Source organism: Bombus vosnesenskii, unplaced genomic scaffold (genome assembly GCF_011952255.1).
Source record: "Bombus vosnesenskii isolate JDL3184/JDL3185 unplaced genomic scaffold, Bvos_JDL3184-5_v1.1 scf7180000013383, whole genome shotgun sequence".
Lineage (NCBI taxonomy): Eukaryota > Metazoa > Arthropoda > Insecta > Hymenoptera > Apidae > Bombus > Bombus vosnesenskii.
In genome coordinates this window covers 576,314-604,245 of record NW_022883012.1, presented here as the reverse complement: position 1 = coordinate 604,245, position 27,932 = coordinate 576,314, and the positions used below count along the sequence as shown (strand labels likewise).

The following is a 27,932-nucleotide window of genomic DNA, read 5'->3' as shown; positions in this document are numbered from 1 at the left end:
GTGTTTCTATCTTGTAAATGTAAATTATATTTAAAAAGTTCAATTTACATTTGACTCGGCAAATTCACGTATGTTATTCATGTGAACGCTTCCTATCTTAAGGTAATTGCGACACGAAATAAAATCGATCCACAGTGTGTCATAAAAATAGCGAAATAAGAACTATATACTCGATAGTTGCACGTATTATTCGAGACAAGCGATATTCAGGTTGATCAGTCGATTTGAGTAAAACTTTCGAATTTGTCTCCATAATTGATCAACAATAATCTAGATTCTAGTTAACAGAATCGATCTAACTTGTATCACCTGCCACGCAGCTGTACGCAACACAATGCAACGATATGATGTTTATGCTGTTGTTAAATTATCGTTTTTTGGCTGGACTATGTGCATTAGCGAATCATAGAAAGAGGAGAAATCGTTTGCCAATCTGAGTGCGATGGTTTACACGTGCGAGCGTCAGAAAGGATTTTACCATGTAGTTTCACAGACAAGAAGAGATGCTTTGATATGTTCAAAATTCTATTCAGTTTAGTGGAATTCGATGTTTTTGATTGGACATCTGTGTTTCTTTGAAAGGAACTCCATAAAAAAATAACAGCGTTAAAATGTCCACGTTAAAATTGAGTACGCAGGACAAAAAGGACTTGGACAAGTTCACCAAATTTTTGGCATTAAAGGCTGCACAAATCATTGTGCAGTCGAGGTCAGGTGAAAAGGTTAGCACAAAGTGCAAGCCAAATTCATCTGGAACAGATTGGGTAAGTTCTTCTATTTATAATAATTTTGATTGCATATATATGTTAGAGATAATGCACATATTTATCTTTTAACATCTTTTTATTCTTTTCTCGAATTTCTTAAATGACATTATATTTTATTTATTCAATATGTTAAAACAGCATTTTATTGGTTTTTATGCTGAAGAAAAGTTTGAAAAGAATTTATGCAAATACAAAATTCATAACAAACAAACGCATAAATTATTATTGATGTATAATACATAATTGAAAACATGTAGTTAATATTTATATTAATTCCAATATGTTAATCGAGATGTTTATAGTTTCCTACTTATATATCCTTTTATTATACAGTTCAACCTTGCTATCCATGATCTACCAGAAGTTTTGGCCGAAGCTAAAAGAGTATTATGTGGAGAAATAGTAAATTCAACCATACCTCTTTGCATCGAAATCTCATTAAGAACTGTTGAAGGTGATACAATGGTTTTAGAAACATGGAGTTTGGGTGTATTGCCAGAGCATAGTGATCCTACTGTAAGAGTAACATATACAGTATATAATAGAATGGGTATTTTACTCAAATCGTTATTATCTGTATCAAGAATTACTCCAGCTTATAAATTAAGTAGGAGGCAAGGTCCGGATTCCTATGTTATTTGTTATAGGATTTATATGGGAGAACCCCAGCTACATACACTAGGTACAGAATAGATCAATTTTATATTAAAATCTAATTTTATCTTTTTAAATAAGATTTATATTTATAAGTTTACTTATAATATTGATAATATTTTAAACATATTGCAATTTTTTGCAGGTGATAATTACAAACATGTTAGGGTAGGTCAGTTGTGTACACCAGTGGGGACAATTCATTTATCAGTATCATATAGGACAAAAATGACTATATCTCCTACTCATACTGGTCGTGATTCAATAATGTTAAAAAGTGATCATTTCCATTCTGACTTGAGTCCTCGTCATGCTAGGTATCAACAAAGGTAAGTGAAGTGAATTGTTTTGTGAAGTGAAATGAGTTTCTATTGGATTAATTGAAACTTTCTTTATTCATATTTTAGCGAAGAAACGTCGAAATCGCTTAGTGATACTATCAAGGTTGGAGCATTTGTAGTCAATAAGCCTGTCACTGTTAACGAAGATGATTTTGTTATACCAGATGTACCTTTTAGCTCTTTGCTAACTCCTAGACAAACCTCACCTCCTCCAGTCTCAGTGGCTGAGACCACAAGTACAAAGACTGCAACAACAATCATTGCTACGGATAGCAGCAATGGAAACAATGAAAGACTTACAAATGATAACACAACGTCAAAGTGTAACTCTCAAAATGGATCGAGAAGGAGTAGTTGTTCAATGACCAGTGCCAACGATGATTTTATTATGGTAGATTTGGTAATTAACGTTCCTATATTTTTAAGATACTAGAAATGTTTGACTAAACTCTTTAAATGTTGCAATTACAGAAGACTCCCTTCGCAATAACAAACACCAATAGCGATTTAGGAGCATTTTATCGTGAGTGTCAAAGTGCACCCCAGCTTCAAGCTTTTATGGAGGAAAGAACACTTGCAGAACAAGTAGGAGATCTCACGAAACAGTTGGAAACATTTGAAACAAATATGCGGCGGTATGAGGATATTCTGTCGTCATTATGTCAAACAGAAAATAATAACTAATATCGAAATCAATGCAATGTTAGGTGCTTCAACGAGAAATGTTAATATATACAACCAGCATATAGTGTCTCGTCATAGATTTATGCGATTCTCATTACACGTATCACAATATTTCAGCAAGAGCATTTCAATAAAATTTTTAGCCAAATGCTATCACTGCTTGTGATCACTTATGAAAAAAATTGGATTTAATACAAGATTTATCTATAACGTATAAAAATAAAAATAGTTCATCTGTATTGCCAATGTATGTAATTTGGTATGTGTGATTTATTGATGTACAATTTTTTTCTACAATTTCTTTTTTTTTATTAGTTCCTTTTATCACTCCACCAATAATCAAAACATCTTTATTCAAAATTATTTTAATTTACTTTTATCGCATAAACTATATTCTCAAATTTATTGTAAATTAAGTGTATTTTATCTGTTGAGCGACTTATTAATAATGCGAATTGATAAGCAGCGTAAATGATAATTAGTTAATATATTTTGAAACTTTAATTTATTGCTTGTACATAGTGTAAATTGTATTTTAGTGTTATAATATTGATTGATGACTAAGAAAGGATTGTATAACTTTTTCATGTTTTATTATTCCAATCACTTAATAAATCAGGCTGTGCTTGCAATTTGAGTAAAACTTTTATGTTTAAGATGCTATATGCAACCCTCAATTATGATCATTTAATTAACCAATCTTAATTACAAGATACCATCTTTAGTGTAATAGAAGCTTTAAAAAAAATTGAAAGCCTGAAATTACATATTTTTATGTAAATACTTTTTAATATTTTAATGCTGGGAAGTTGTTTTTGTCTGTTCTATTTCATAACAATGTATGATATTATTTCTGCTTTTGAACTGTTCAATTCTGTCAAGTTCAAATTGACATTTCTTAACTATTTAATTCATTTTTTCAAGTTATAGTGATCCATTATACAATAGACTTTGAACTTGAATTATATTGTTTCAATGTTTATTTTTACTTTTCTTCAAATGTGTATGAATATTAATTTCCATAATGCTAAGTTAAATATTGGTTAAGGAAACAATTTTCGTTACATTGTGATATTACAATGTAAATCGGTTTGTAGGTATGCATGTTCCAATTGTAAAAGCGGTAGATGAGTATTAAGAATAAGTAGTGAGTAGTGTGTATCACATTTTGGAGCATGACAAAGAAATGAAACATGGCGGACTCAGCGGGCAATTGGTGTCTTATTGAAAGCGATCCTGGAGTTTTTACGGAATTAATAAAAGAATTTGGTAAAGTTTGATTGGTTTTATTTAGATTTGCTTCTAATTACTTTAATTTTGTCGAAAATAATTTATATATGATTATGCTAGGAGGTATCTGTGTCTGTTGACGATTGCTTTGAACACTTGCATTTTGGATTGTTATTTCTTGTAAGATTATACATTTCCAAGGCATTTAATATAATTTCTCTTTATTAAAGGTGTTCAAGGTGCCCAAGTGGAAGAATTATGGAGTTTGGATGATGAGCAATTTGATAATTTGAAGTGAGTATTTTGTTCATATAACATAACCTATTTAATATTGATTTATTTTTGTTTCGTAGTGTAAACGAATATCTCAAATTATAATGTAATCTAATATCTTTTCGTATTGATAATAAACAATAACAATATAGTAAAAACTTAATTTTAAATCTAAAATTATAAGCTTATAACCACATGCATGTAAACTTTTGAAGGAAATAAATGAATTTAAATTAATTAATCTCCTATTTTTTATGATACGTTAATAATAATTTTGTTATTTACTAGGCCTATACATGGCTTGATATTTTTGTTCAAATGGGTGCAAGATGACGAACCCTCTGGAAGTATTGTTTTAGATAATAGGTTGGATAAAATTTTTTTTGCAAAACAGGTATTTTTTATAATTATTATTAAATATTACTCAATAGTAAATTAGAGGATAAAAATATTGAAAATTTTAGGTAATTAATAATGCTTGTGCAACGCAAGCAATCTTAAGTGTATTACTGAATTGCAAACATTCCGATGTATCATTAGGACCAAATTTGGAAGAATTTAAAAATTTTTGTCAGAGTTTTGACGCTAACATGAGGGGTCTGGCTCTTAGTAATTCTGATGTGATAAGAGAAGTACATAATTCTTTCTCAAGGTATTTTTCATATAACAATGTGTGTGTGTGTGTGTGTTTTGCATATCTTAATGTTAAAAATATATATATATGATATGTATATATATATGTGACATAAAATAAACATTATTTATTGTAGACAAACAATATTTGAATATGATTCAAAACAAGCATCTAAAGATGATGATGTATTTCATTTTGTGAGCTACGTTCCTATTGACGGACGGTTATATGAGTTAGATGGATTAAAAGATGGACCTATGGATTTAGGTCCTTGTCCACTTGGCGATCAATGGGTTCAATCAGCTAAACCAATAATACAGAAACGAATAAATAAGTAAATATCACCTGGTTAATGTATTCATTTGTTTCATGTAGTAATTGTACAATTTATGTTTGCAGATATAACGAAGGAGAAATACATTTTAATTTAATGGCAATAGTAACAGATAGAAAAGTAGTTTATGAACGACAAATAGCAAATGTCTGTGATCCAGCAGAATTGGAACGTTTACAAACATTGATCGAGAAAGAAATTCGAAAATCTAAAAGATATCAGATTGAGAATATTAGAAGGAAGCATAATTATTTGCCATTGATAATGGAGCTTCTCAAAATGCTTGCTAAAGAGGGCAAGTTAGTGCCTCTATATCAAAGGGCAAAGGAGAAGGCATTGGAAAAGGAATCAAAGAAGAATAAAGTTTGAATCTTGGTTTTCTGAACCGTATAAGAAAAATATTGGAATGTATGTATACTGCATAAATATTATTGAATAAATTATAGCAATGTGTTTTTAAAAATAGATGTAAATATATTATTTTTCGAATTTTTCTAAACTAAAAAAGTTAGTAGAAACTTATATGTATGACGATGTAATTCAAATATGAATTATATGAGAAAATATTCAAAATGCTTAATTTATCTTTTCCTATTTTATTATATACTGATATCTTCGTTTAAGTCTTCATCTATAATTTTAACTTTTCCATTATAAAAGAGTCTAGGAAGAAATTTATCAGTTAATTCATTTTTTATATCTTGTATCTTTTCATTATATAAATACTCCACGATGTCTAAAAAATACGAAGTGAAAATTATTATTATTATAAAACAAAGCATTTAATATTCATAATTTTATTAATTTAAAAACTTACCAGTAAAGTTTTTTGTATTTATTTTTAGAGCAGCTTCTTGCACAAGATAAAAAAATATTTTACACAAAAAGATATTAGTAACTCCATCAAAATATTTCGCTACATTTGACCAGACTATTTCTCGACTATTCGAAATCCCTTTTCCATAAATGCTGCAATATAATTTTCAGTATACATATAGCAGATTTACTATATTTTATATTAAAAAATAATTACTTATGTTAGGAGATATAACGAAGTTTCTGTATTATGAAGGGTTATTAACTTACTATTCAATTAATTTTATTTTTATATCATTTAAATAAATAGGTTCTGGACAAAATAATTGCATGTGCAATTGAAATATCCAGAATTTCTTCAATGTATTATGGTGTATACCTAGCTTTTCTTCTAATTTGCGCCAAACCGGTTTTGGGATAATGGCATCTTTTAAATCCTCCACCGTCTCACATAATGTTATGCTCATGAGAGTTTTTATAAATTTACCAATTAAAGATAATGTCCATTTGATTTCAGACGATGCTACAATAAAGCGCGATTGAATTAGTTTTATCATTAGTTTTATTACTATAATTATTATTATATATATGTCGGGTTTACATTAGAATTAGGATTAGGGGCGTGAAACGAATCTTCATTTGGATTACACATTGTCGTTATGCAATAGAGAAGACACTGACTAGTGCAAATACGATTATTACAGGACTTGACAAGTAACCGTGGTACTTAGATAGTCGGGAAGCTAATGGCAATGGTCCTAGGTTCAATAACGAATCCGCGGTTAACGGGATAACAGGATGCGCTTTCTTCCAAAGCCCAAATCGTACTCGACTTGCTTGGCTACTAAACTAACTAAACTAACTAACTAAACTAACTCTTTGTTAAAACGTGGAACAGCCACCGAGCGTAAAGACGCTAAGTAACTCGCTAATACGACTTCACGAGAGAAATGACTTTTCGTCGCGATGATGCTGCAGAGGAAAATTATGATGGGGTGTGTCTAAGGACACAAGATCATCGGATTCATCGAGGATAGCCTTCGTTCAGATAGTGAGGGAAATTGACGTTGCTGTTAATTGGTTGCTGTTAATGTTGGTGGTTAGAAAAAGATGCTAGCTGCCCTCGAGGGAAAGCTGCACGTGTACTGTGGAAACGCATCAACGTCTGGCAATCATCTTGAAGAATAGGGTCTGCAAATGGCAAGCTACGGGACAGAGACCGTTGGAATGTTTAATGTCGAGTGTTACAACTATTTCCTTTTTAAGGAGAGCTATAGAATTACTCTATGCCTCTGCCAGACAAAGCATTCATCCCGTGACCGCGGTTACGTTCGGCGACTGGTTGTCAAGCTCATTATCACAAATCTCGAACAAATACAATCGGATCGAATGACGACAATTGTTTAATTACGCCTATGATAGAATCTAGATTACGGTGTTGAGGGATTTTCCCGAAGTTCCAAAGGGAAGGCTCCAATGTCCTTTCATCTCCGACATATATTATAAAAATTGCAATATTTAGAAAGAAACTTACGGTCTTCATCTTGCTGCATCTTTTTAAGCAGTTGATAACGTGACCAAATTGAATGTCTTGAACGTCCCAACATTTTACTTAATTCTGAAAATCTGTGTACTTTTTCCTCATTTTGTTTATTCTTCATGTAAGATAAAATTTTCTTATCTTCAACTGATGTATATCTATAAGATACATTAGTAATTAATATTACACGAATGCATTGAGCTTTTGATATGGATGGTACCTTTGAAAAATTTTCTCATGATTTCCATATAAGTGTTTGAATCTATGAAAAACACTATACAGTGTTCTCCATGGTAAATTATTTGCTAAAAATTGAGTAAATTTTTGTCTCTCTTCCATGCTTTTTATATAAAATCTATTAGCATGTTTCATATGAATGAAGGGTTTCACACATTTAGGATTCCAGTCATGAGCCTGCATATGAAAGATTATCAATAAAAGAGAAATATATAACATTAATTAGACATACTTTACAAAATGCTTTCCAATTATCCTTGATAATTTTATCTTCGCTAGGTGTAAATATGCCACTTTTTAGTGGTCCATGTTTTAAGAACAGCTCTTTCTCTCTTCTCGTTAATGTTTTTGAGCCTGCAGTATGTTCAATTTTATGCTGTTTCGGTACTTTATGCATTAATTTTACTTTTAGCTTATATAATTTCTAAAAGAATAATAAGTTAATATAAAATAATTAATATATGTGAAGTACGACTGATGCAGATATTTACCTTCATTGCATCTTCAGATAATTCATTTTTCTCTTCTTTTTCTTCTACTTCTTCTTCTTCTTCTTCTTCTTCTTCTTCTTCTTCTTCTTCTTCTCTTTCTTCCCTTTCTTCTTCTTCTTCTTCATCTTCTAATGGCATTTCAATATCTAGTTCTCCTAAAATATGTTTCAAGTCGTCATAATCGTTGTCGGTATCTTCTTTATTACATTTATGTTTTCCTGTCATTCTAATCTTATTTTCTACACTTGTTTCTTGGTTTTTTATATTTTTATGAGGTGTACTAGTTTCTTCATTGTCAGTGATATAAAGGGGATCAACTTCTGGATCTCTGGATGTTTCTACAGTCTGATCGTCTTGCATGGTCTCATTAATCGTCGAACAAAAAATGTCTGTATCTATTTTACTTTCTTCAAAATCCATCACAGAATCGAGATCATGCAACATATCAATAGCTTCCAGATCATTTAATTCATTATCACATGATTCTAATTTGACTGCATCAGACAATTGATCATAATCATTGTCGCTACAAAGTTCCCTTTTTATTTTTCTTTCAGGTGTATGTTCATTACAGAGATATTGCCTCTTTCTTTTATGTTTCGATGGTGTTTCTGTTTGTGAATGCCATTTCATTAAATTTATACCTGAACTATTAGGAGTGAAATTTTTTAAGCTATTTATATTTTCTATTTGAATGTTCTCTATGCTTCCTAAACCTCCCAATGTATTACTTTTTTGGGGGGTCCTACATAAATCTTCTATTTTTCTTACACTAATTATCGATTGTTGACTTTTATTTGTTATTTCATCATTGCTGCAACCTTTTTTTAAATCTAAGTCTGCATGACTAGTTTCAGAACTTACATTTCCATTGTTAACCAATGATTTTTTATTAACTCCCTTATTAGGAGTTCCATTTTGTGTTAATATGTTTTTCTTTTGTAATTCCATCTGTTATTTCATAAGATTTACTACCATGTAATAATTCATTATCTAATATATATTATTCATTTGTATTTCTCCTTTTTTCAAACACTTTAAGTTATTTTCATATCTGAAAAATGTTCATTTATGAAAACTACTGTTTATTTTAATTATTAAAACTAAAATAATTATTCTACGATATTACTAAAAAAAATCATTTTTGTTTTTATTCAATTAATGTCTTAATATATATATATGTAAATATATATATATATATATATTATATTACGTTTTAGACGTTTTCTAAAAGAGTGTCATTGCAATGTCAGAATAAATTATAAGTAATATAGAATCATAAAATTATTTATTTTATAATTACAATTCTAGTATTTTAAATATTTTGTTGTTTCCGCAGCACATGTAACATATACTACATATAACTACCATAAATCTATAAACAAACTAACCTCTTCAAAGCGACTGTTATACTATATAGACATAGATTGTAACACGTGGAAATAATCGCAGTCACGATCTAACTAAACTAAACTAAATATCTCTAGGAAATTTACTAGGGAAAAGCGTCCGAAACTTGAGTTGTGAAAAATGAACATGAAAGGCAACGAAATTCTCGTTCTTGCCAGATAGATAGAGACGAGTAGAGTGCATCTGTCTCTATCTGAGATGTTCATAGCACACAGGGCCAGTTAACAGTTGACCAGTTACACTGGCTCGCTCTTACTCGATGAAAATAAGACTGCGCTTGTTGAATGAATGCAATTAATTACTAACGCGGCCCCAAAATACCACGTTCCTCGGAAACGGCTTCAGTCACTCGATTCCTATATTTCTATGCCCAATGGCGCAGAATGAGAACGTTCTTGTTTTTCATGTCGATATTTCACGACGGCTTATTTGATTTTCAATTTTCCGCCAATTATCTTCTATGCTTTCGGTATATGAGCGTCGAGACCTGTTTGTACGATCGTGTTCGTACGTACTTACTTGCGCATAGGTTTTCAAAAGCTAACAGTTAGGTCCTAACCCCTAACCTAACTACAGACGAAGAATAAATAATATACGAATACATTTTCACTTAATGAATTTTTAAATCATTTTTTCAGTAAGAAAGTTATTTATTCACAAAAATATTTCTAAACAACACGAATGATCTGCAGTGTCTATTAATAATTAGTGTTACAAGAATGAATTATAGGATATCTTATTCTATGGTTAAACAATAGCTCTAACTATCTAATGGAGAGTGCTTTTCAGTAACGCTTTTCCATTTCATTCGCACTGTAGAATGATTTTGATGAAATTTTCGACCCATCTGGTACGAGGCGTTAAAAGTAAACGTGTTGGAGTTTTAATTTTGTCAAGCTTGTACAAGCCATGCATTTTCATACAGTCCGGAGCAATGTGACAGTCTACTTAACATTTTTATTTACTTATAATCAACTATTAACTAGTAATTTTGGTAGAAATAAATTTGTTTTGGACCTAATAACAAATGTGCGCATATAAGGCATGTAGCACGTAATAAAACAAAACGAAGGAATTTATAACGTGGACAGTTTTTACTTACAATACTATCGTATATGTAAATATTGTTTGTGTACATCAATTATATTATATTACTGCTTCTACTTTGTTCTTATACTGTTATTTTATTATTGTTATTTTCAAACACTTAATTCACATTTAGATACTCGTATACAATGGCGATAGATGTAGCGTGATCTTAATTAATATGTACTTAAGACTAAGGACTAGATCTGACGATAAACTTTAAGTATGAATTTTAGTGATTACCGTTGATCATTGACGTATGGACGCAAAGAATATGAAAATGTTGAACTCTCTAACAGAAGAATACGACCGAATTTGTCGTAATTAATCGTTTCGTTAACTCTGATTAGATATTAGTATTTCAATTATTTTTCGGTATAAATGGTGTTCGTGTTTCTCGTGATTCTTGTTTGCCGTTACCTTCACAGCTGGTTGGCGTAAGTCTGCGTTGCACGGTAGACAATTCTCTGAAAATTGCAAAATATTGTCAAATACATTCTCTATCCCTGGATGAATATACGAACAACTTGTAGAACTATTTTATTCAGGTACCAATGATAATAATTGGAAGAACGAGAATTGTTATTTTTTATAATGTTAATAACCTGTGAATGGAACGTTTCCTTCGCGGCCATAGATGAAACGCGCCATATATCAAAGGATTTACCAAACTGTTGGTCATGCCGAAAAAGAAGATTACGTTTTGTAATTCCTTACTGAGCTGAAAATATCAAAGCTTTTTATAATCACTACGATTCAAATATTTACAACGTCTTAAAATATAAAAGTAATTGATTTTTAGTAAATTATATTAACACATCGACCGTTGGGCCGAAGTTGCGTGGTCTTTCATCGTTACTGAAACTTTTTCTCTTAAAATTTGTCGATCTCGCCGACGTCATTTGAAAACAATTTGAGCGTGACGACAACGTGGCGTCATGCATCCCCGGCAGCAACCAGGCCAGCAATCAGCAGTCAATCTGTTAATCGGATCGACTTCTCGCGAAGATCGTCAAGTAAATCTGATTAATTTAAACTATTTACGTGTTTGTCAGGATCGAGGAACATAAAAATGATCATCATTGTATAATACGGTGTCCACCAGATGATGAAAGCAGTTATGATAACGATGCTGATTCTCAATGATTTGGCCTTTGCTCGATGCATTAATTTTCTTCGGTTTGTATTCCCATTTACGTGACGTATAATGTTATTAGTTAGCTTCAATTTAAATATCCTTTCGCTTCCTAAAATTATTTTGCTCGCAGCTCAGATCGAACGTACAGTTCGTACGTAATGAGAGTGGAATACGTACGAGAGATTGTGATTACGGTGGAAACGTAGGTAGCAACGAGTATAGCGAGAGGAAGAAGGAACATGAAAAACAAAACGAAGGATCCGTAAAGTTGTTCCTGCCAAGGTTCCGTGTAAAATCCGTAGGTCACGCATTGTTTGAAATCTTCGATGAACGGTCCTTGAACTACATGGAATATGAAAATCTGGAAATAGTAAACATTATTAAATCCAAATCTAGCGTATATAAATATATGCAAGCGTGAATGTTCGATTTCGTTTCGGAATTTATTCTGTTACAGATCGGTAAACTCGTGCATTTTGCAATTTCCATAAGCTGATCGATTAACATCGCGAGGTTATTATTAATATAACTAAAACCTTCGTTTATTAATTTATTTATTCGCGCATGGGCTTGTACCCTCAAATTTAGTATGAGAAATTAAATATTTCTACAAAGAACGCGTAAAGAACCTACAAAGAACCTATAGTAAAGAACGCGATCTATAGTAAAAAGTCGGTGCAAATTAGACGTTGACATTCAAGACGAAGTTTATTTGCCTGCACCGATAACAAGTGCAATCTAAATATTTTTGTCCAAGAGAACGGTGGAGTTATGCGACCGATACAAGAACAATACGATGGAACGAAGAAAAGATTCGACTTTGAACTTTATCGTCAAGATCAATTTTGCACGATTGTTTTTCAAAAAATCTCCGCCTATCCAAAGGTGTAGAATCACACTATGGTGGCTTTTACACCTACTTTCGTTTATACTGTGTACATAGGCACATATGTATGTAGAAATGTACGAAGCGCGAGAAGGACATTCGTCATCGATGCTGTGCGATTAATCATGAAAATTTATAATCGTAAGTCGCACGTGTAGGCACTTTTTACCACCAACTTTTTACGATTCTCCCAAACCATACGTTTCAGCTGTTTTTTGCGCGCTAGGACGACCTCGATGGAAAAATTATTCATCGCCATTTTGACAAACGAAGCTATTTCGATCGTGCTCGAAACAGCATCGTTTATTTGTAAACGCCGACGCTCGTTCGTCGATCGTTCAATAGCAATGTGACGGAAGAAAATTTCGGCTCGTTGTATCATCTTAAAATTTCTTGTATTTAGTTAATTTCTGTGGAAAGTGGAATCAACGAATCATGGATTAAACGTTGCGATCCGAATGGAAGCGAGCTTACAAAGACTAAGTGGCGTCTAGGTCGTCTGAAAGCCAATTAATCGCTGCTGCCAATTAAGGTACTCCGCTTTTACTGTTTATGCTTTCGTACAATTTTTCTTCGTAGTCAAGTACGAAGAAATAACTTCTCGAAATTTCTAGATCGAACTTTTCGCGCAACGTTGTCAATTTTACGTTTATTCCACGTGAAATTGATTCTATAAATTACACGCGTTACGCATGCAGGAACAAAAATACAACGTTTAAAGTGTACTTTGAAGTTACTTCTGTCTTAACCAGCTGTACAACTCATACTTTTTGCCTGTTTTGTTCGAGCGAATAGGTCTTACGAATAAGTCGATCAACGTCTAAAAAAATATTGAAGAGACGCAGAAAAACGTGGCGTAGCAATTTTCAAGCACGACATAATTCGATCTTTCCTCGAACAAAAAGATTCGCGTACGATCAAACATTTTTAAGATTGATCGGTTCGCTTGCAGTTGGAGAACGAATATAATCATGGTGAGCGATTCGGCAAAAATTCTTGCCCTGGTGGTCACGGCGATCAAAAATCTTCGCGAATTGAAAGGCTCGACTTCTCGAGAAATTTTACATTATCTCTCGTCCGTCTACGATATTTCACCAAATGTGGCACGTCGTCAGGTTAGCAACCGTTCCGATCGCGCGTATTCGCGTATCGTTCGAACGACTCCCTTCGATTCTCGACGATAATTTCACGCAAACAGATGCAGACCGCGTTAAAGCGCGGCGTCGCCTACGGTATCCTAAAGAAGAACGGGGGCTGTTACATTCTACCGACGAACAGCGAGATAAATTGCCAAGAAATTGCCGAACAGGAGGTCAATCTACTGGACGTCTGTCGCAGAAACAGAATGCAGAAAAAATTGGGCTGCAAGTGCAAGAAGAGACGGCGTAGACGTAGAAGGAGAAAAAGAAAGTTCTGTAGATGTAGGCGGAGACGAAGAAGGAGAGTAAGAAGACGAAGCAGAGTTTGCGGAAGGAGGAGAAGGAGAAGGAAGAGGAAGTGTCGGTGCGGTGGTCTAGGAAGAGATCTCAGGAGAGGTGATCCAGATAGGACGAAACGGGCCGGAATGCCCCATGCGGCCGAAAACTTTCCAAGTGGGAGACTTTTCGAACCGTCGGAGGCTTACGATTCCGCGGCCAGCGAGAAAACCTCTTTGTCCAGCATCACCTCGGCAACGGACTAGAAACGTTCATCGGTAGGTATATCGTGGGTCGCTTTAATTTTTGCAAGATTTTTGTGTCGGAAGGTAGGATACGTTGGATACCAGGCTAGATGGAGTTTTACTTATCTACGCGTTATTCGAGATTCGTAGGTCGTAACCGGGCCGTAGTCGGAAAAGGCTTAGTTTTGCCTTAAAGTTCGAAGCGTCTCGAAGTACACGAGCTACTTCTTTTCGTTTTAGGTGTAAGACGAGCAGCAGCAGAGACAGCATGTACCGCGACAAAGCAAAGCTTAAGACGGCAATTTATACGAGGAGCTTTCCTTTAGGGGTGTGTTCTTATGTTTCGTAACAAATTGATAAAATGGTAAACATGGCTGGGAGAAAATGGAGGATGGTCGAATGGATGGTTTACAAACGGTAGATGGAAGATGGAAGATGGAAAATTGAAACAAGTAGAAAGGTATTAACGATTGGCGGAGTATTTGCTGTATTTGCTGAGACAATATTTATAAAAGAGCGAAGAATAGATAAAGTGGGAAGCAGAATTTAATTCAGAGATAAAGAGATATCTCACGGTATCGTATTAGGCGTATAAAAGCGTCTATTTATACATTTTAATATATCGATATGTTTTGCAGTACCGGAAGAAAAAGTAGTAAACTCGTGTAGTGGAAGAACAAGATTAAATTATCATCGTATAGGCCAGGGCAGAAGATCGAAAATATACGAGATCTTTCCAAGATGCGTCATCTTTAGAGGCGTTTATATATTTGCGTGCATTCGGTTTTTCTATTACCATTTTTATTTTAGAGTAGACTTCGTTTTTGCGTAGATGTTATATTATAGGACATGGCTTTAATATTTTGTCGTGTCTCATTTACTTTGTAACTTTGAGAGGAAAAATATACAAATTATACAGTTGAAGTTGTTTCTACTAATACCACTAGCGAATATCGGTAATCGTCTCCTCGAATATTTCAGTGCTAATTGAAAATTTTCCTTTCATAGGGTTTTTTTAAACGCAAGATAACTCGTTGACTTTTATACGATTTAGCATGTATCGTTATTTATATTTAGCGTTTCTCAATCCTGCTGAAATACGTCATTCGTATATTTGGTCTTCGATTTACAAACACATTGGTATATCTCGATTTACGTATTCGAAGGAATAACCGAAACGGTAATGGAATTTTATCGAAATTGATTCGAGACTGATCTAATCTCACTTTTAATACCTGTCTCACACCATCGTTATACGTATATAGGTAACATTCGCAATTAACAACGAGTCTCGATCTAAGAACCGTATCAAACTCGTCGAACCTAAATTCCAAGTGGCCAGGATTTTTAATTAAATTCAGCGTTCGGAATATCGATTCGATCTTTTAAATCAATTTCTCCGACGTTTAAAACAATTTCTTGTCTGGCTTCTTCTTTTAATTAGTATAAACGTTCATTTTTCATGGCACAACGTAACATCGTTACGCTTCGGTTTTACTTTATCGCGAATTTACATATAAATTTGAATTTTTTCCCCTATCCAGACATCCGCAACTGTTTTACACGCCTCCATTCAGAATTTCGGCTTTATCGCGAAAGCGGCGCGTGATGTTCTGTGGTTGCTTCGGTTTCCAATTTCGATGCGATGTTTTCCAGCATTATACAATTTCTCTGTTCGCGCCCGTGACGAGTGCTTTATTCTCGGCTAAATTAAAAGCGCGACACTACGACACTCCGCGACGATAAATTGCGCCGTATGCAGCTACAATAGAAAAAGTAATCGTCGATCAACTGGAATTGGCAAGGGACGCGTTAATCGACGCGCGTAGACCAACGAGGAAAGATCGTCGAGCCGAAGATTCAAGAAATTACGGAACTCTGAGAATACGTAAGGGTTATGTAATTCTTTGTTGCTGGCCAAATTCATCGTTCAGCCTCAAATTCACGGGTGAGATCGACCCCTGATAACCTGGCTACTTTTCGATTTTGCGTCGCGTCATACTCGAATCTCTCGTACATCGACGACCGAATCTTTCGTTTATCGGATTGATTCTTTTTATCGAGATCGAATACAATGGAATACAAGTAGCAGAGTAACTAGTTTCGTAAGGATTTAATTTTCGCCGAGTTTTAAAGTTAAAAGAGAAACCAAGTTAAATCGAAAGTAATAATTACAAAGGTATGGTTATAATATATAATAACTGTTATCGAGCGATTGCTTTCGTTACGATTTACGTAGCACGGAACCAATTCTTCCATTATGTTTTACATATTACGTACGTATTCAGATGTTGCACGTAATTGATTTATACTCGATATTAACTTCGTAAAGTGTTTTGCATTTAACGAAGTTGTTATACGCATTAAACGAATTTATCTTTACGCGGGTATTGGCAGATGTTAGCGAAACGATACCCGTTCGATAAACGTCGAATCAATTCACGCTCATAAATGTATATCGAACTTAATATTTTTCTAATTAGCAGTCATTAGTAATTATAGCTGACACAACACGATGTTCCCTTTACTAAATCACTAAATAACGTAATAAATCTTAACGATGAATTTTAATGAACATAGAGAGCTACATTTACGTCCGTTTAGATGTAAATAAACGAGTTTCTTACTTCATTTGAATTCGTAGACTAGAATATCGTAGGTTACGTAAAAAGAAGAGCCAGAAAAGCAGCTTGACGCGGATGATCGTCGTACGACAAAATCGAATCGCTTCCGACTAAAGACGAATAAATCGCGAATCCACGCTTTTTGAATCTTAATTGCCGCGAACCTCGGAGAACAAACTTTTATAAGGAAATAAACGGAATGCGCGTTCGAACGAAGCAGACGAATAAGTATGAAATATCGATCAAGACGATAGACTCGAGCTTGAAAAACGAGGTCGTCGATTTTTTCTGAATTTTTGCCGCCCGTCGTATCGAATTTCTTTTACGATCGATCGTATTTATCGCACGTCCGTTCGAGGTACACACGTTTATTTGAATTCGAACGATTTGGACCGGGGCAATGCAGTTTCGCTAATGCAAATTCATCCCTTTGACTAATCCGAACAAGGCTTCGTAGCGACTCTTACCTGAGGCGATGCGAATATAAAGGACAGTATCCACGCCAGAACGACAAACTTGAGACACCTGTCAGCGGTATTCATGCCTTTCATCGGGTATCGTATAGCAAAGAACCTGTCCACTCCGATCAGCACCAGTATAAAGGTGCTTAGATACAAGCTGAACACTTGTGCGAATTTGAACAACTTGCAGGCGACGTTGCCGAAGATCCAAGCCACGGTGTAGCTCCACACCGCGTCCCCTACCATGCAGAACACCGTGACCAACAGATCGGCCACTGTTAAATGCAGGATCAACGTGTAAATTGCCGACCAAGCGTGTTGCTTTCGTCGATTTATCGCGATAGAGTAGATAGTCGCGACGTTCGCCACGAAGCTGAGGATCGCGATCACCGAGAGCACGATCACTTTCACCACGACCACTCTGGTCAGCTGTGGAGCGTGATTCAGGCAAGTCACGTTGTTCAGCACGCCGGTGGAAATTAGTTGGACGAATTCGCTTATGTTGTGCAATGGCCGAGCGTCAGGGGTGTGGTTGACGCCACGAGACTGATCGGTGAAGTCGGCCAGGTTGTCACAGGCTGACAATACGTACGTGATAAAGTCGATTGGTAATCGTACAGAGTTTTCCATTGTTCTTGCTATTGCGTTACTTTTGTCTCGTCGAGCATCGTACCTGCGAATCGTGGTTTTCGGAATTGGTAGCGGTCACCATGCTTTGTGAAATACGCGCCTATAATACCATATACGTATACGTAATATATCGCGAAGCGAAATATAATTTTGCGCAAAGGTTCGAACAAACCTACAAATTTCTATGCGTCGTGTAAAGCATTTTTCACGTTTCCTCCGTGTATTGGTCAAATTTGAAACCAATTCGAAATTGCATATCTGGATGATCTATCACCAGAATATCAACGTCCAGATAATTTAATGTCTCGCGATAATCCGAATCGGAAATTCGGATAATTAGTATCGAATAATCGACGTTCTAGCATTACGGGATAACGAATATTCGTCGTCGAATCGAATCTCGCAGTTCTTGAAACTTGGAAACTGACCACGGAATCGATCGCGCAATCAAACTCTACATATTTTACGCGTATGCGCGTGGCTGTAACTACTCTTCGAGTTACGAATTAAGTCATTTTGAAGATTTAGGCGCAACGTCTCCTTTCTCTTTTTAACGCCTAGGTACAAATTCCCTTATATCGAGATTACAAGGACGGTAGGCGAAAGACAGAAAGCGTCGTATCGCAAATTTCAGGCAATATACTCGCGCGGCATTCGCACGAAGAACAAAATATCTTCTTATAATTTAAACCGTACGTTATGTGCGCGCGTATCTCTCGAGATACCAAAGTTTAAAATTTAAAACACGATACGTTATAACTTTACATTCGCGAAAGATAATTCGGAATTTTATTTCACTTTACATTCACGAAGCTCGTAAATACTTTCTTCTCCCTTTTTCGACCGGTCGCGAAACTCGCAAAAAAGGAAGGTAGACGTTTGATTCGTATTAAAATTGAACTAACGAGATTCTGCCGGCTATAGTTGCAAAATCTCGTTGCCACCACCGTCTCTTTGCCGGACTCTCGCATTTGTTCAACACGCTATCCGACTCTTCTGTTCACCCGTTTTCATTCTATTCGCACCACGTCCATTCGTCTTTTATTCCTCGACTTTCAGATTTACGAATAAACGATCCTTTCTTTATCTCCGTCTTTATCTCCTTCTTTTCTCGATTATCGCGTGCTTATGAAAGAACGTTGCGATCGAGACGTGGATTTTCCGAGCGCAATCGAACCGAAACTGTCGAGCGCGTCACGACTTGGCAGTACAAAGATGCTTATCTCTTTCATCTTTCGTAAAAACGAATTACGATCGCGAGCAAATCAAACGTATACGTCGGATAAATAAATGTCTCGTTCGAAAGAAATTCGATCGTCGAGAGACTAGCGGTGGAAAAAATATCTGTCGTACGAAAGAAATAAGAGGAAAAAAGAGATTTTAGCAAAGCGGACAAAGTTGTAAAGAACTGAAACCGATATACGCTTGCTCGACCAACTCTTGATACGTACGTACTGCTTAGGATTTTTCACCAGTATTTTTCCTTTCATCGAAGGCGATTCGGTTTTTACAAAGTGAATAATCAACGAAAGCGAAAATGAATAATTAATGGGAATCACGGCGTTGATCAACTTCCTTTTTTCATTGTTTTTTGCAATCGAGAATCGGCTATAAATAATTTATTATTTGCCGTTCAAACGTCGTTGATGTATTTTTGTTGCGAACGGCGAACGATGGTAAAGTGTTAGTCATTTTTGCGACAAAATAACGAGCGGATAAGTATCGATCGTTTTGTGTGAGAATAATTAAATAGAATCGAGTTAATTGGCCTAAGTGCTTAGAGGAGCGAGATGAACGAACGTAACGAACGTGTCACGTAGCGAATAAATCTATTAACCCCACGACCAAGTATCACATACGTACGTCTGTACGTACATATCGATGTATGTATTTAAGAATCGAACGTCGATTGATTTATGTCGAGCGTATAATTTTCCAGACCTGCCTGTAATCGTTTAACGAGTTGGAAATATTAAAACAGGTTCTTTATGATTCAAAGGAAACTAACTATTCTGTTATAATTGATGGTTTTTAATTAAGCAATTAAATAATGTACATTGTTAGCGAAGCGAATACAGATGACGAACGAGTTTTCAACGTTGTACGCAGATATCTGTATTAGTATACATGTGCCGCTATATAGTTTATATAGTCTAGTCTATGTAGAGTCTGCACGTAAAGTTATATTTCTCTATTTTGACGGCGATTTTGATTAAAATCATTCGATATTACGCAAACATCTACTTACCGTCTTACGTTCAACATTTTTCTCCTCTTCCGATACGACAAAGTATATTTTACGATGATACGGTAACGTTTGTTTGCAAGTTGTAATTTCGTTCAACCATTCAGATTTTACGTACATATCTCCTCGAATACCTACGCTTCGATCGCGTGTGAAATATTTGTAACAAAAGTAGTAAGACTATTTTTTCTTTTAATTCATAAGTCGGAGAATAATCTTAATAGGAATTCGTAACGTTATACCGATATGTCGATGTTAATGTTGCCATATGGAAATTATTAATCGTTCGGTGAATATTTATGAAGTCCGATCGCATGATTTCACGGTTTACATTCGAGAGAGACCAAAATCGAAGAAATATAATCCCGTTAACTATCTGGCCATGGTACGGCAATTGCTCGCAAAAGCATGCCGTGTCAGCCTAGCAATTAGAAGATTCAAATTGTAGAAACACAATCCGCCCTTGATCGGAATCTATATTCCATCGTGATTCTAATTTTAACGTCAATTTCCTATGTGTCGGTCGTTCGGATTAATTTGTCGCATTACCAATTCTCGTTTCCTTCGATATCGTCGCATAAAATCAATTTTTAATACCTTTATTTCTTACTCGATCTACGTTTCTCGCGTGATTTATCGCGGAATAGTTAGTGACAGTTCTTAGAAAAAACTTGTTACCATGGTCAATTTTAATCGCAGCTTTAATTGTTCTTACATCGATAAATTTGTTCGGTAATTTCACTCGTTTAACGAACTCGTCAACTTTGAAACTTTCGTGGTTCTCCGTTTCGTTAAATTTACTACGTATAGAATCGATGTTTGGCGCGTTTTCGTCAAATACCGATTTATCCTTCAAATACGATTCGATTTCTTGAAATATCTTTCGTTGCACAATTTTTTTAACGTCACGATCTTATCGGAAACACGCGTGTGTCACTTTAACTTCCGTTTCGTTCCACCGAAAATACTCACTCTTCGCTTTAGTCGGAAATTTCAACGATCCTCGATAGACACGAAAACACATCCGCCAGTTGTTCTTCGTTTGTTCGAATTTGCAGATATCGTAATTTATTTCTGAATCACCGAAATAAAATTTGGCTTCACGGAAAACGTTGTCCTCGTTTTTCTCGATATCGACGATTCGTTATCGCGTACACGGATTTATATTCGTTCGACGCCTGTACTCGCTCGAGGATCGATTCGTTCTGTATCTCGTCTTTCGTTGCTCTCGGTTTTTCGTTCGATCGCATAACGCGATCGACGAAGAAAGAGAAGTGGCAACGTTATATTAGCGCCTTACTAATAGCGTAATCGCTCGACTAACAAAAACTACATCCTTTCTTCGTCCCCTCTCAGAGAACAATAATAATTTCTTAGAAAATATTATCATTAATCGATGAATTTACGACACTCATCGTACGATGTCTGATTTTTTTGCACAAATTCGTCAAACGCTGGTAAACGATGTAACTTTGAAAATTCAACTACACGTTAAATCTTAATCTCGCGATTATTATTATCGGAATGTTAGTATCATTATTATTATTATTATTATTATTATCATTATTATTATTATTATGAAACTGGAACGAGTAATTGAAAATTTGGCAATTCTTTGTTGGAAAATGCGGCCACCAGTTTGCTACGTGGAAATCGACTAGCAGTTGGAAGACAATACCGTTTCGCCATTGTCCGCCGGTTCTCTCGTTTCTTTCTTCGGTCTTTCGAATCTGCCTGTTTTGTACTCTGTTCATTTTGCGTTCTACAACCATGTAAACGATTTAAATACGAATACGTAAGTAATGCATTATTCAGTTTTATTTTTTCCAAGGAATTCATTATTCTGTTATAAACTTCCATCGGCTTATATTTTTTACGGTGAATCCGTCGTACGGATCGTACCGATTCGTTCAACGCGATTCGCGTTACACAACACGGTAAAAAAGTTACGTACCTGTGTACGAGTGCATGTTTACATTTTTGCGGTGTAACGAGACGAGACGCGACCGTAGGAGACGATCGGAGCATGCACGAACTAAGTAAATAAAACAAAGATCAGAGGAATCGACAATAACGATGCGTTTATACGGATTTACGGCACGGATTTATAATCGCAACCTCTCTACTTTTCGCTTAAGGCCGCCTTTTCACCGAGTCAACGACAAGGAACTCGTTGTCCTATCTTGTTGCTGCGCGTTCCAAACGCAGTACGCAACGAACGTCATCTCGTGGAAGCAGCGCGTCTACGTCGAAGCAACGTAATCGAAAGAATATTCGAGCGGCGAATATCGTATCGATTTTAAGGCGATATTTGTTCGTAGCAGCAAGCATACCGTTTTTCTTCGATCTTTGCCGTCTCGAACGCGAACAGACAACGAGCGACGAATGTTTCGAGAAACACGGTGCAGCAGGAAAAAGGTGCAGCTCGCCGTTGTCGCTTCGGCGAAAGATTCGATAGGCGCGACGCACGACGCTCCATCGCTTCATCACGCGCAATTTATGTCAACTTTGAATGGATTACGAGCGATGCGAGCAGAATTTTTCCAACACTCGCAAAATCTCGCTCTAAATCTAAATAATTTCGCCGCGGTACTTCCACACAGATACTTGTCACAAATTAAGTACATGTGAAAAGTTGGTCAGATTAGCTAGTCACTTACCAGCGAGACCCCTGTCGCGCTTTAAAAGTTGGAAAGAAAAAATGGAGCGTCCCTGTTCGCGTCCACCGCTCTTTATCAATTTGCACGAGCAGACTCGATCGATCGAATTCTTGCGACTCTGCCCTTTCCACGTCCTTTGTCCACCTCGCTATGACGGTCGATGTTCCGTTCTTTCTACGCAACTTCTCGCCCCTTCGTACGATCGACCACGGCAACGAAACGAAAGAAGAGAAACGAGAAGGGAAGAAGGCAGACTTAGATCACGAGACTGAGAGACACAGTGGTGTAAATTGTAAAAAATGATAAGGCGGGGAACGGAACGGCCGCACACGTTATGTGGGTGATGTTCCATGGCGTGCGAAGGAATGCCTCGGACGTTGAGAAATGAGAAACGTGGTCAGTCCGAAGACAAAATCACCGACGATGCTATTTGCCGGCGTTGCCGATGGAATGACGCGACGGACGACGGACGATGGACGGCGGACGGCGGACGGCGGACCAACTCATGGTTTAAACATCGGTCCGGGCTTAATACGAACGAAAGCATAAAAGACTGTTGCCGGGGAAACGAGATCTAACGGAGGAACTTTTGGTGAACGAAGAACCGGAGAGGCGAAGGAAACAGCTGCTTTAAAGAAAGGGTCGAGAAGAAAAAGGAAACAGAAGAGGGAGAAGGAGGAAAAGCGAGTTTCGTCGTTGGCTGATGAGCTCGTCGCTTGATTGGTCCGGTTGTCGAAGGGACGATGTCGAATCACGCGGAAGACGAAAGCCGAAGAGCCGATCTGTTTGAAGTTCGAAACGTTAAACGCGTCGTATTCTTCGACTCTGTAGCAGGCCACCGGTTCGCGACGAATCGATGCTTCGAATCATCTATTTTTCTCGCTATCCGAATCTTTCGAGACAAATTTCCCGGACAAACGACGAATTTAGCGGTAACGCGATATAATTTGATATTATTTACGTCGCTTCTTTCGATAAACGAATCTATGAATGGAACGTTCATCGCGTACCTACGATATACACGTACGTAGTACGGTAATCAAACGTACGAGTTAAAAAAAAGCAAAGTTGGCAAGTTTGACACGTTTAAACTCTTGAAAGCATGGTCCACTCGTAAGCCCGTTTTCTTTCGCGATATAAAAACGTATGACGCTAGCTTTCCAACGTCACGATTCCTAGATAGCCAATTATCATCACTGGTAAAAATAGATGACGCGTAAAACTGCGACAAGTAGAATTTTATCACGGAATCCAAAAGGTGTTTCGTAGGTTTCTACGGTAGGAGTGGAAACGGTATAAGAAACTCGACCGAACGGATCATTTAACTTTGTTTCTTCCATTATTCATCGCGACGCGTCGTCCGCGAGATCTCACAATATACTAAACGCCCGTGGTTGCCTTCTCCTGGGTGGAGAATCTCCACTGAATAACATGGAAGCAAATAAAACAGTTCCTCTCTTGGCTTTCATCTCTGAAATTTTATTTAGGGCACGTACTTTTGTAACGCGGACCAAAAACAGGAGACGAAGCGAGAGAGAAACGAAGAAACTGATCGTTCGATTACTAGCGCGTAATTTCATTACGTGCTATTCTATCGGTCCATTTTTCTTCCTAAGTATCGGGACAGCTGTCGTTATCGTTATCAGTCAAATTTTACGAGTCGTACGAACGCGATAGATCGTAACGCGTCTCGTTTCACCGCTAATACGATTTTTCAATGTTTTCTATAACTCGCGTAATACGTATATACGTCTATTCGGCGGCATGATCGAATTAAGCAGCTGCGCACATAAAGATACATAAAGATCTTCTGTTTCTTCGATAAAATCACTCGTCACGTATTCTCGTATTCCTGATTCGCATGCGAAAGATGTCAGTGGATTCGCGAGGGAGCGTGGATCAGCCAACAGGAATGTAATCCAAATCCGTGTGTTCTTTTGTTGACGTAGCGGCTTGCGCGGCTAAATCTTCGAATATACCGCGCTTGGTGTCGCAAAGCTTTAGCTTCGTCGATAACGGCCTCCTCGATAAAATATTTCTACTCGTTCGATCTCTCGTAAAACGTTATTCGTCTGTTGTTAACGTTGGTCACGTCTGTTCTTCACTTAGCAATTCCACTTCGATATCGATATTTGATAAACGTTCATCATCCAAATTTCGTATAATTCGCTTCGAGTTTCGTCTAGTCGGGCAGATTTTTCTTTTCGGACGGAGAGATTTTTTAACGCGGCTGATCGTAACAGGATTAACAAAGAAACGCAACGTTGTACATACGTGCGTCAACTTGCTGAAACTTGGTAGACTCGTAAAATTTAGGTGGGAAACGAATATCAAACGAATCCTTGGAATTCTGTTTCGTAGAAACACAATTTCACATTGTCGAAAGAGAAAGAAAGAGAAAGAAAAAACAGAATTCGATAACGTGAATTCGATAACGAACGATCGAGGGAAATCGCGAACGGTTTCTTAATGAGTCGATTAATCGACCTATCAAAAAAGTATCTTTCTACATAGGTCTCGACAAATTTTATGCAAAATTTTAACGTTACTTCACATACGGATGGTGTGACAATTATGCGACATAATCGACGCCTATTTGCCACGATCACGGTATCGATAATTACCCGTTAACAGAGTTTTTCGATCAACGGCGTCGTATTTCGCGATTCAACGTTCATCGCAATTACGGCGTAACGATCGACCGCGTTCATTTCCGTTCCGTGCTAACTCAGCTATCACGGAAACAGAAGTTTCGTCGGACGTACAACTTTCGCCACAGTTTCGTTTTTCTTTCTAATTTCTTTTCTCGTCGCCGTACCTCGAAATCGCCACAAATTTCAGCTTCTACGCGACTCGAACGAGAGACAAACTTTTATACGACGTATCGTAGGTGTCGTAGAGATGCACAGACGAAGATTGTCAGAGTGTGCGAGGGTAATTCGGGTCAGAAATTTGAGTCGGGATAATTAATTTGTTCCGTAATTCGTCAAAAGCCGAATACATCCGCGTTCGCTAACCAACCATCCTATCGAACTAAACGATAAAAAGCGTCGATTCGGCGTTTACTCCGACGACGAACGAAAATGTTTTTCCCGAAGGGATTCTAACGATGGTATCTTCCCGATCCTCCAGTCTCCAGGCATGATTTTCAAACTCGTTTCATATTTTACTCTTACGTATACTCGCGACGTTCGCGTCTCGTTACGGTGTTAAAGGAATTTCAAACAGTTTTGCACAACGCGTGTAATATATCCAAGACAAAAATTCTGTCGTGCGTTCGCGAATACCTTGTTCCTTATCCGGATGATCCAACGTTCGTTCGCGATATCTCGTTCCGTTGGAATCACGAGGGTTTTACACGAAACGTTGTTGTTTATACGCACGATCGAGAACTAGATTTATCGTCGTTGAATCGAAGAAAGTCTCGCGATTTGCTAGCGTCGGCCATACCCCGAAAACGTTTCCTCGTTTCGACACGACTTGGTCCAATTTAACTTCGTCCGCGTGTTCGAACGTATCGGCTGAATGTTCCGTTTGTTTCGTTCGACCGCCAGGTCGCCAGTCGTGAGTCGAGTATCTTACGTCGGACCATCGTGTCGCAACACGGAAATTAGACCGTTCCTTTAGTCGATTTTGCGTTCGATTCCACGTCTTGTTTCCTCCATAAACGATACCGACGCCGTTACAAGATGCCAGTTTCGGTATGTAAATCTTCGAAGAACCACTCTATAGTTGACCGTTGAAACTATAGTGCTTCGATAAATTACGAACACGTTCGATTCCTCAGTGATTCGAATTCAAATTCAGTGTCGCGAATTCAAATCTTCCAGAATATTCGATATTTGCTCCGTCTTTCTTCGTCTGGTTGTTTCACATTTTCCACCGATTAATTTCTTTCGCTTCTGCCCTATCTTTGTCGTTATCCCGCGTGAATAAAATTGTAGTTTCGTAGTTTCTCATCGTCTTTCTCTTGCAAATGCGCGAATATTCTGTAACTTGGGTAGAGGATCCAGATAAATCGAGAGCAAAAGGCGTTAAATAAAAGTTAACTTTTGCCGATACGCCGAAATTCGTGCCGACTTTCGCAATTTTGGCTAATTCGCGTCAACTCGTTGCAACTTTTTCTCACCTTCAGCTCGCGATCAACGATCTTCCACGAAAGTATACTTTACGCAGTTTTTCCTCGCGTTTCTCGTTTGTAGCGAAATCGAAATAAAATTGAACTTTTGTCAGCAATTTTTTAAATCGATAATTCTTTTTCTAACCAATACGATAAATATAAAGCTGTAATTCAAAGGAGAAAAATAAAACGCGGATGTTTACTCTTCGAGCAGCATTATCCAGGCTATATTAATAGAACGTCGAATTCTACGGAATATTAACGAGATCATTTGCAAACCAGAGTCAAGCGAGTCACAACGAGAGCTGCAAAAGCCGTTTAAATAATACATAAACTCTAAAATATTCTGTTTCTTCGATCGCTTCACCGTCGCAATTACGAAACGATGATTCTGCTAGTTTCCACAATGAAGACCTTTATTTCTTCCTACCGATGTTTACGAGCTACTCGCGATCCACGCGATTACGATTTCCTCGAAAGCGCTATTGAAACTCGAACGTATTTTTTAATCGTTCGATCGCTCTGTCACCATCGAGCCAATAACTGGCAACTTTTATAAAGTTGTACGTATAAAAGTATGTATAAAATCGCGCGTAAAAACGTGTCAAATATGTTTAAACTCGACGATCTATTGGAATATCTTAGACGCGATGATAGATACGATATATTTTTCGCGTCGAATAATTTTTGTCGTCGGTGGAATTTTATTCGAGAGAAAAAGAAAAAAGAAAAAAAGAAAAAAACGAGGAAAACAGTGTCGTATTTACAATCTGAATCGTAAAGTCATTCATTACGTAGAAGCTGCGCTTCCATAAAAATTTCTTCAGCGAATATAGAGTCCTATTTGACAAATTGCTCCACGTTCGTACGGTTTGATCGTTTAAATTGGAAATATAGAAGCAACTCGTACGTTGCCGAAATTTAGATTTATCACGAGGCGATGATTGGATGGCGAGCGCAAATTTTCTGCAACCGATTTTCGTGTGAATTTTTCTCGTTGACTCGTCGTAA

General features: G+C 36.6%; 5 protein-coding genes across 11 annotated transcripts; 3 read left to right on the top strand and 2 right to left on the bottom strand.

Moving 5' to 3' along the window:
* The first annotated feature begins 73 nt into the window (after nt 1–73).
* On the top strand, nt 74–3,681 carry LOC117237589 (autophagy-related protein 13). Of its 4 annotated transcripts, XM_033501704.1 has the most exons (6): nt 77–764; nt 1,101–1,449; nt 1,567–1,750; nt 1,829–2,162; nt 2,234–2,397; nt 3,544–3,681. In XM_033501704.1, exons 1-6 carry the CDS (start codon nt 612–614, stop codon nt 3,575–3,577), a joined length of 1,218 nt encoding a protein of 405 aa, XP_033357595.1. In that variant the 5' UTR covers nt 77–611; the 3' UTR covers nt 3,578–3,681. The 4 variants fall into 4 exon arrangements, with proteins under 4 accessions (XP_033357594.1, XP_033357593.1, XP_033357595.1 ...); XM_033501703.1 differs by lacking the exon at nt 3,544–3,681 and having other exon boundaries at nt 74–764; nt 1,567–1,738; nt 2,234–3,029; XM_033501702.1 differs by lacking the exon at nt 3,544–3,681 and having other exon boundaries at nt 76–764; nt 1,829–2,153; nt 2,234–3,029.
* LOC117237592 (ubiquitin carboxyl-terminal hydrolase isozyme L5) lies at nt 3,568–5,384 on the top strand. Its single transcript, XM_033501714.1, has 6 exons — nt 3,568–3,715; nt 3,907–3,970; nt 4,238–4,343; nt 4,414–4,601; nt 4,720–4,917; nt 4,983–5,384. The coding sequence occupies exons 1-6, from the start codon at nt 3,640–3,642 to the stop codon at nt 5,284–5,286; spliced, it is 936 nt and encodes a 311-aa protein (XP_033357605.1). The 5' UTR covers nt 3,568–3,639; the 3' UTR covers nt 5,287–5,384.
* LOC117237587 lies at nt 5,369–10,259 on the bottom strand. Of its 3 annotated transcripts, none has more exons than XM_033501697.1 (8): nt 9,393–10,259; nt 8,002–9,055; nt 7,743–7,934; nt 7,494–7,687; nt 7,268–7,431; nt 6,004–6,256; nt 5,735–5,886; nt 5,369–5,653 (listed from the first exon to the last, which is right to left on the bottom strand). In XM_033501697.1, the coding sequence occupies exons 2-8, from the start codon at nt 8,950–8,952 to the stop codon at nt 5,517–5,519; spliced, it is 2,043 nt and encodes a 680-aa protein (XP_033357588.1). In that variant the 5' UTR covers nt 8,953–9,055; nt 9,393–10,259; the 3' UTR covers nt 5,369–5,516. The 3 variants fall into 3 exon arrangements, 2 of the variants coding, with proteins under 2 accessions (XP_033357588.1, XP_033357587.1); XR_004494034.1 differs by having other exon boundaries at nt 5,512–5,653; nt 6,113–6,256; XM_033501696.1 differs by lacking the exon at nt 9,393–10,259 and adding an exon at nt 9,305–9,386 and having other exon boundaries at nt 5,517–5,653.
* A 99-nt stretch (nt 10,260–10,358) lies between these two features.
* On the bottom strand, nt 10,359–21,600 carry LOC117237588 (gonadotropin-releasing hormone receptor). 2 transcript variants are annotated; one of them, XM_033501700.1, is made up of 6 exons: nt 21,114–21,600; nt 17,273–17,939; nt 11,813–11,996; nt 11,542–11,744; nt 11,103–11,218; nt 10,359–10,964 (listed from the first exon to the last, which is right to left on the bottom strand). In XM_033501700.1, exons 2-6 carry the CDS (start codon nt 17,894–17,896, stop codon nt 10,859–10,861), a joined length of 1,233 nt encoding a protein of 410 aa, XP_033357591.1. In that variant the 5' UTR covers nt 17,897–17,939; nt 21,114–21,600; the 3' UTR covers nt 10,359–10,858. The 2 variants fall into 2 exon arrangements, with proteins under 2 accessions (XP_033357591.1, XP_033357590.1); XM_033501699.1 differs by lacking the exon at nt 21,114–21,600 and adding an exon at nt 20,145–20,226.
* Nucleotides 12,864–14,846, top strand: LOC117237593 (protamine-like protein). Its single transcript, XM_033501715.1, has 3 exons — nt 12,864–13,636; nt 13,720–14,214; nt 14,422–14,846. The coding sequence occupies exons 1-2, from the start codon at nt 13,493–13,495 to the stop codon at nt 14,200–14,202; spliced, it is 627 nt and encodes a 208-aa protein (XP_033357606.1). The 5' UTR covers nt 12,864–13,492; the 3' UTR covers nt 14,203–14,214; nt 14,422–14,846.
* Nucleotides 21,601–27,932: the final 6,332 nt, after the last annotated feature.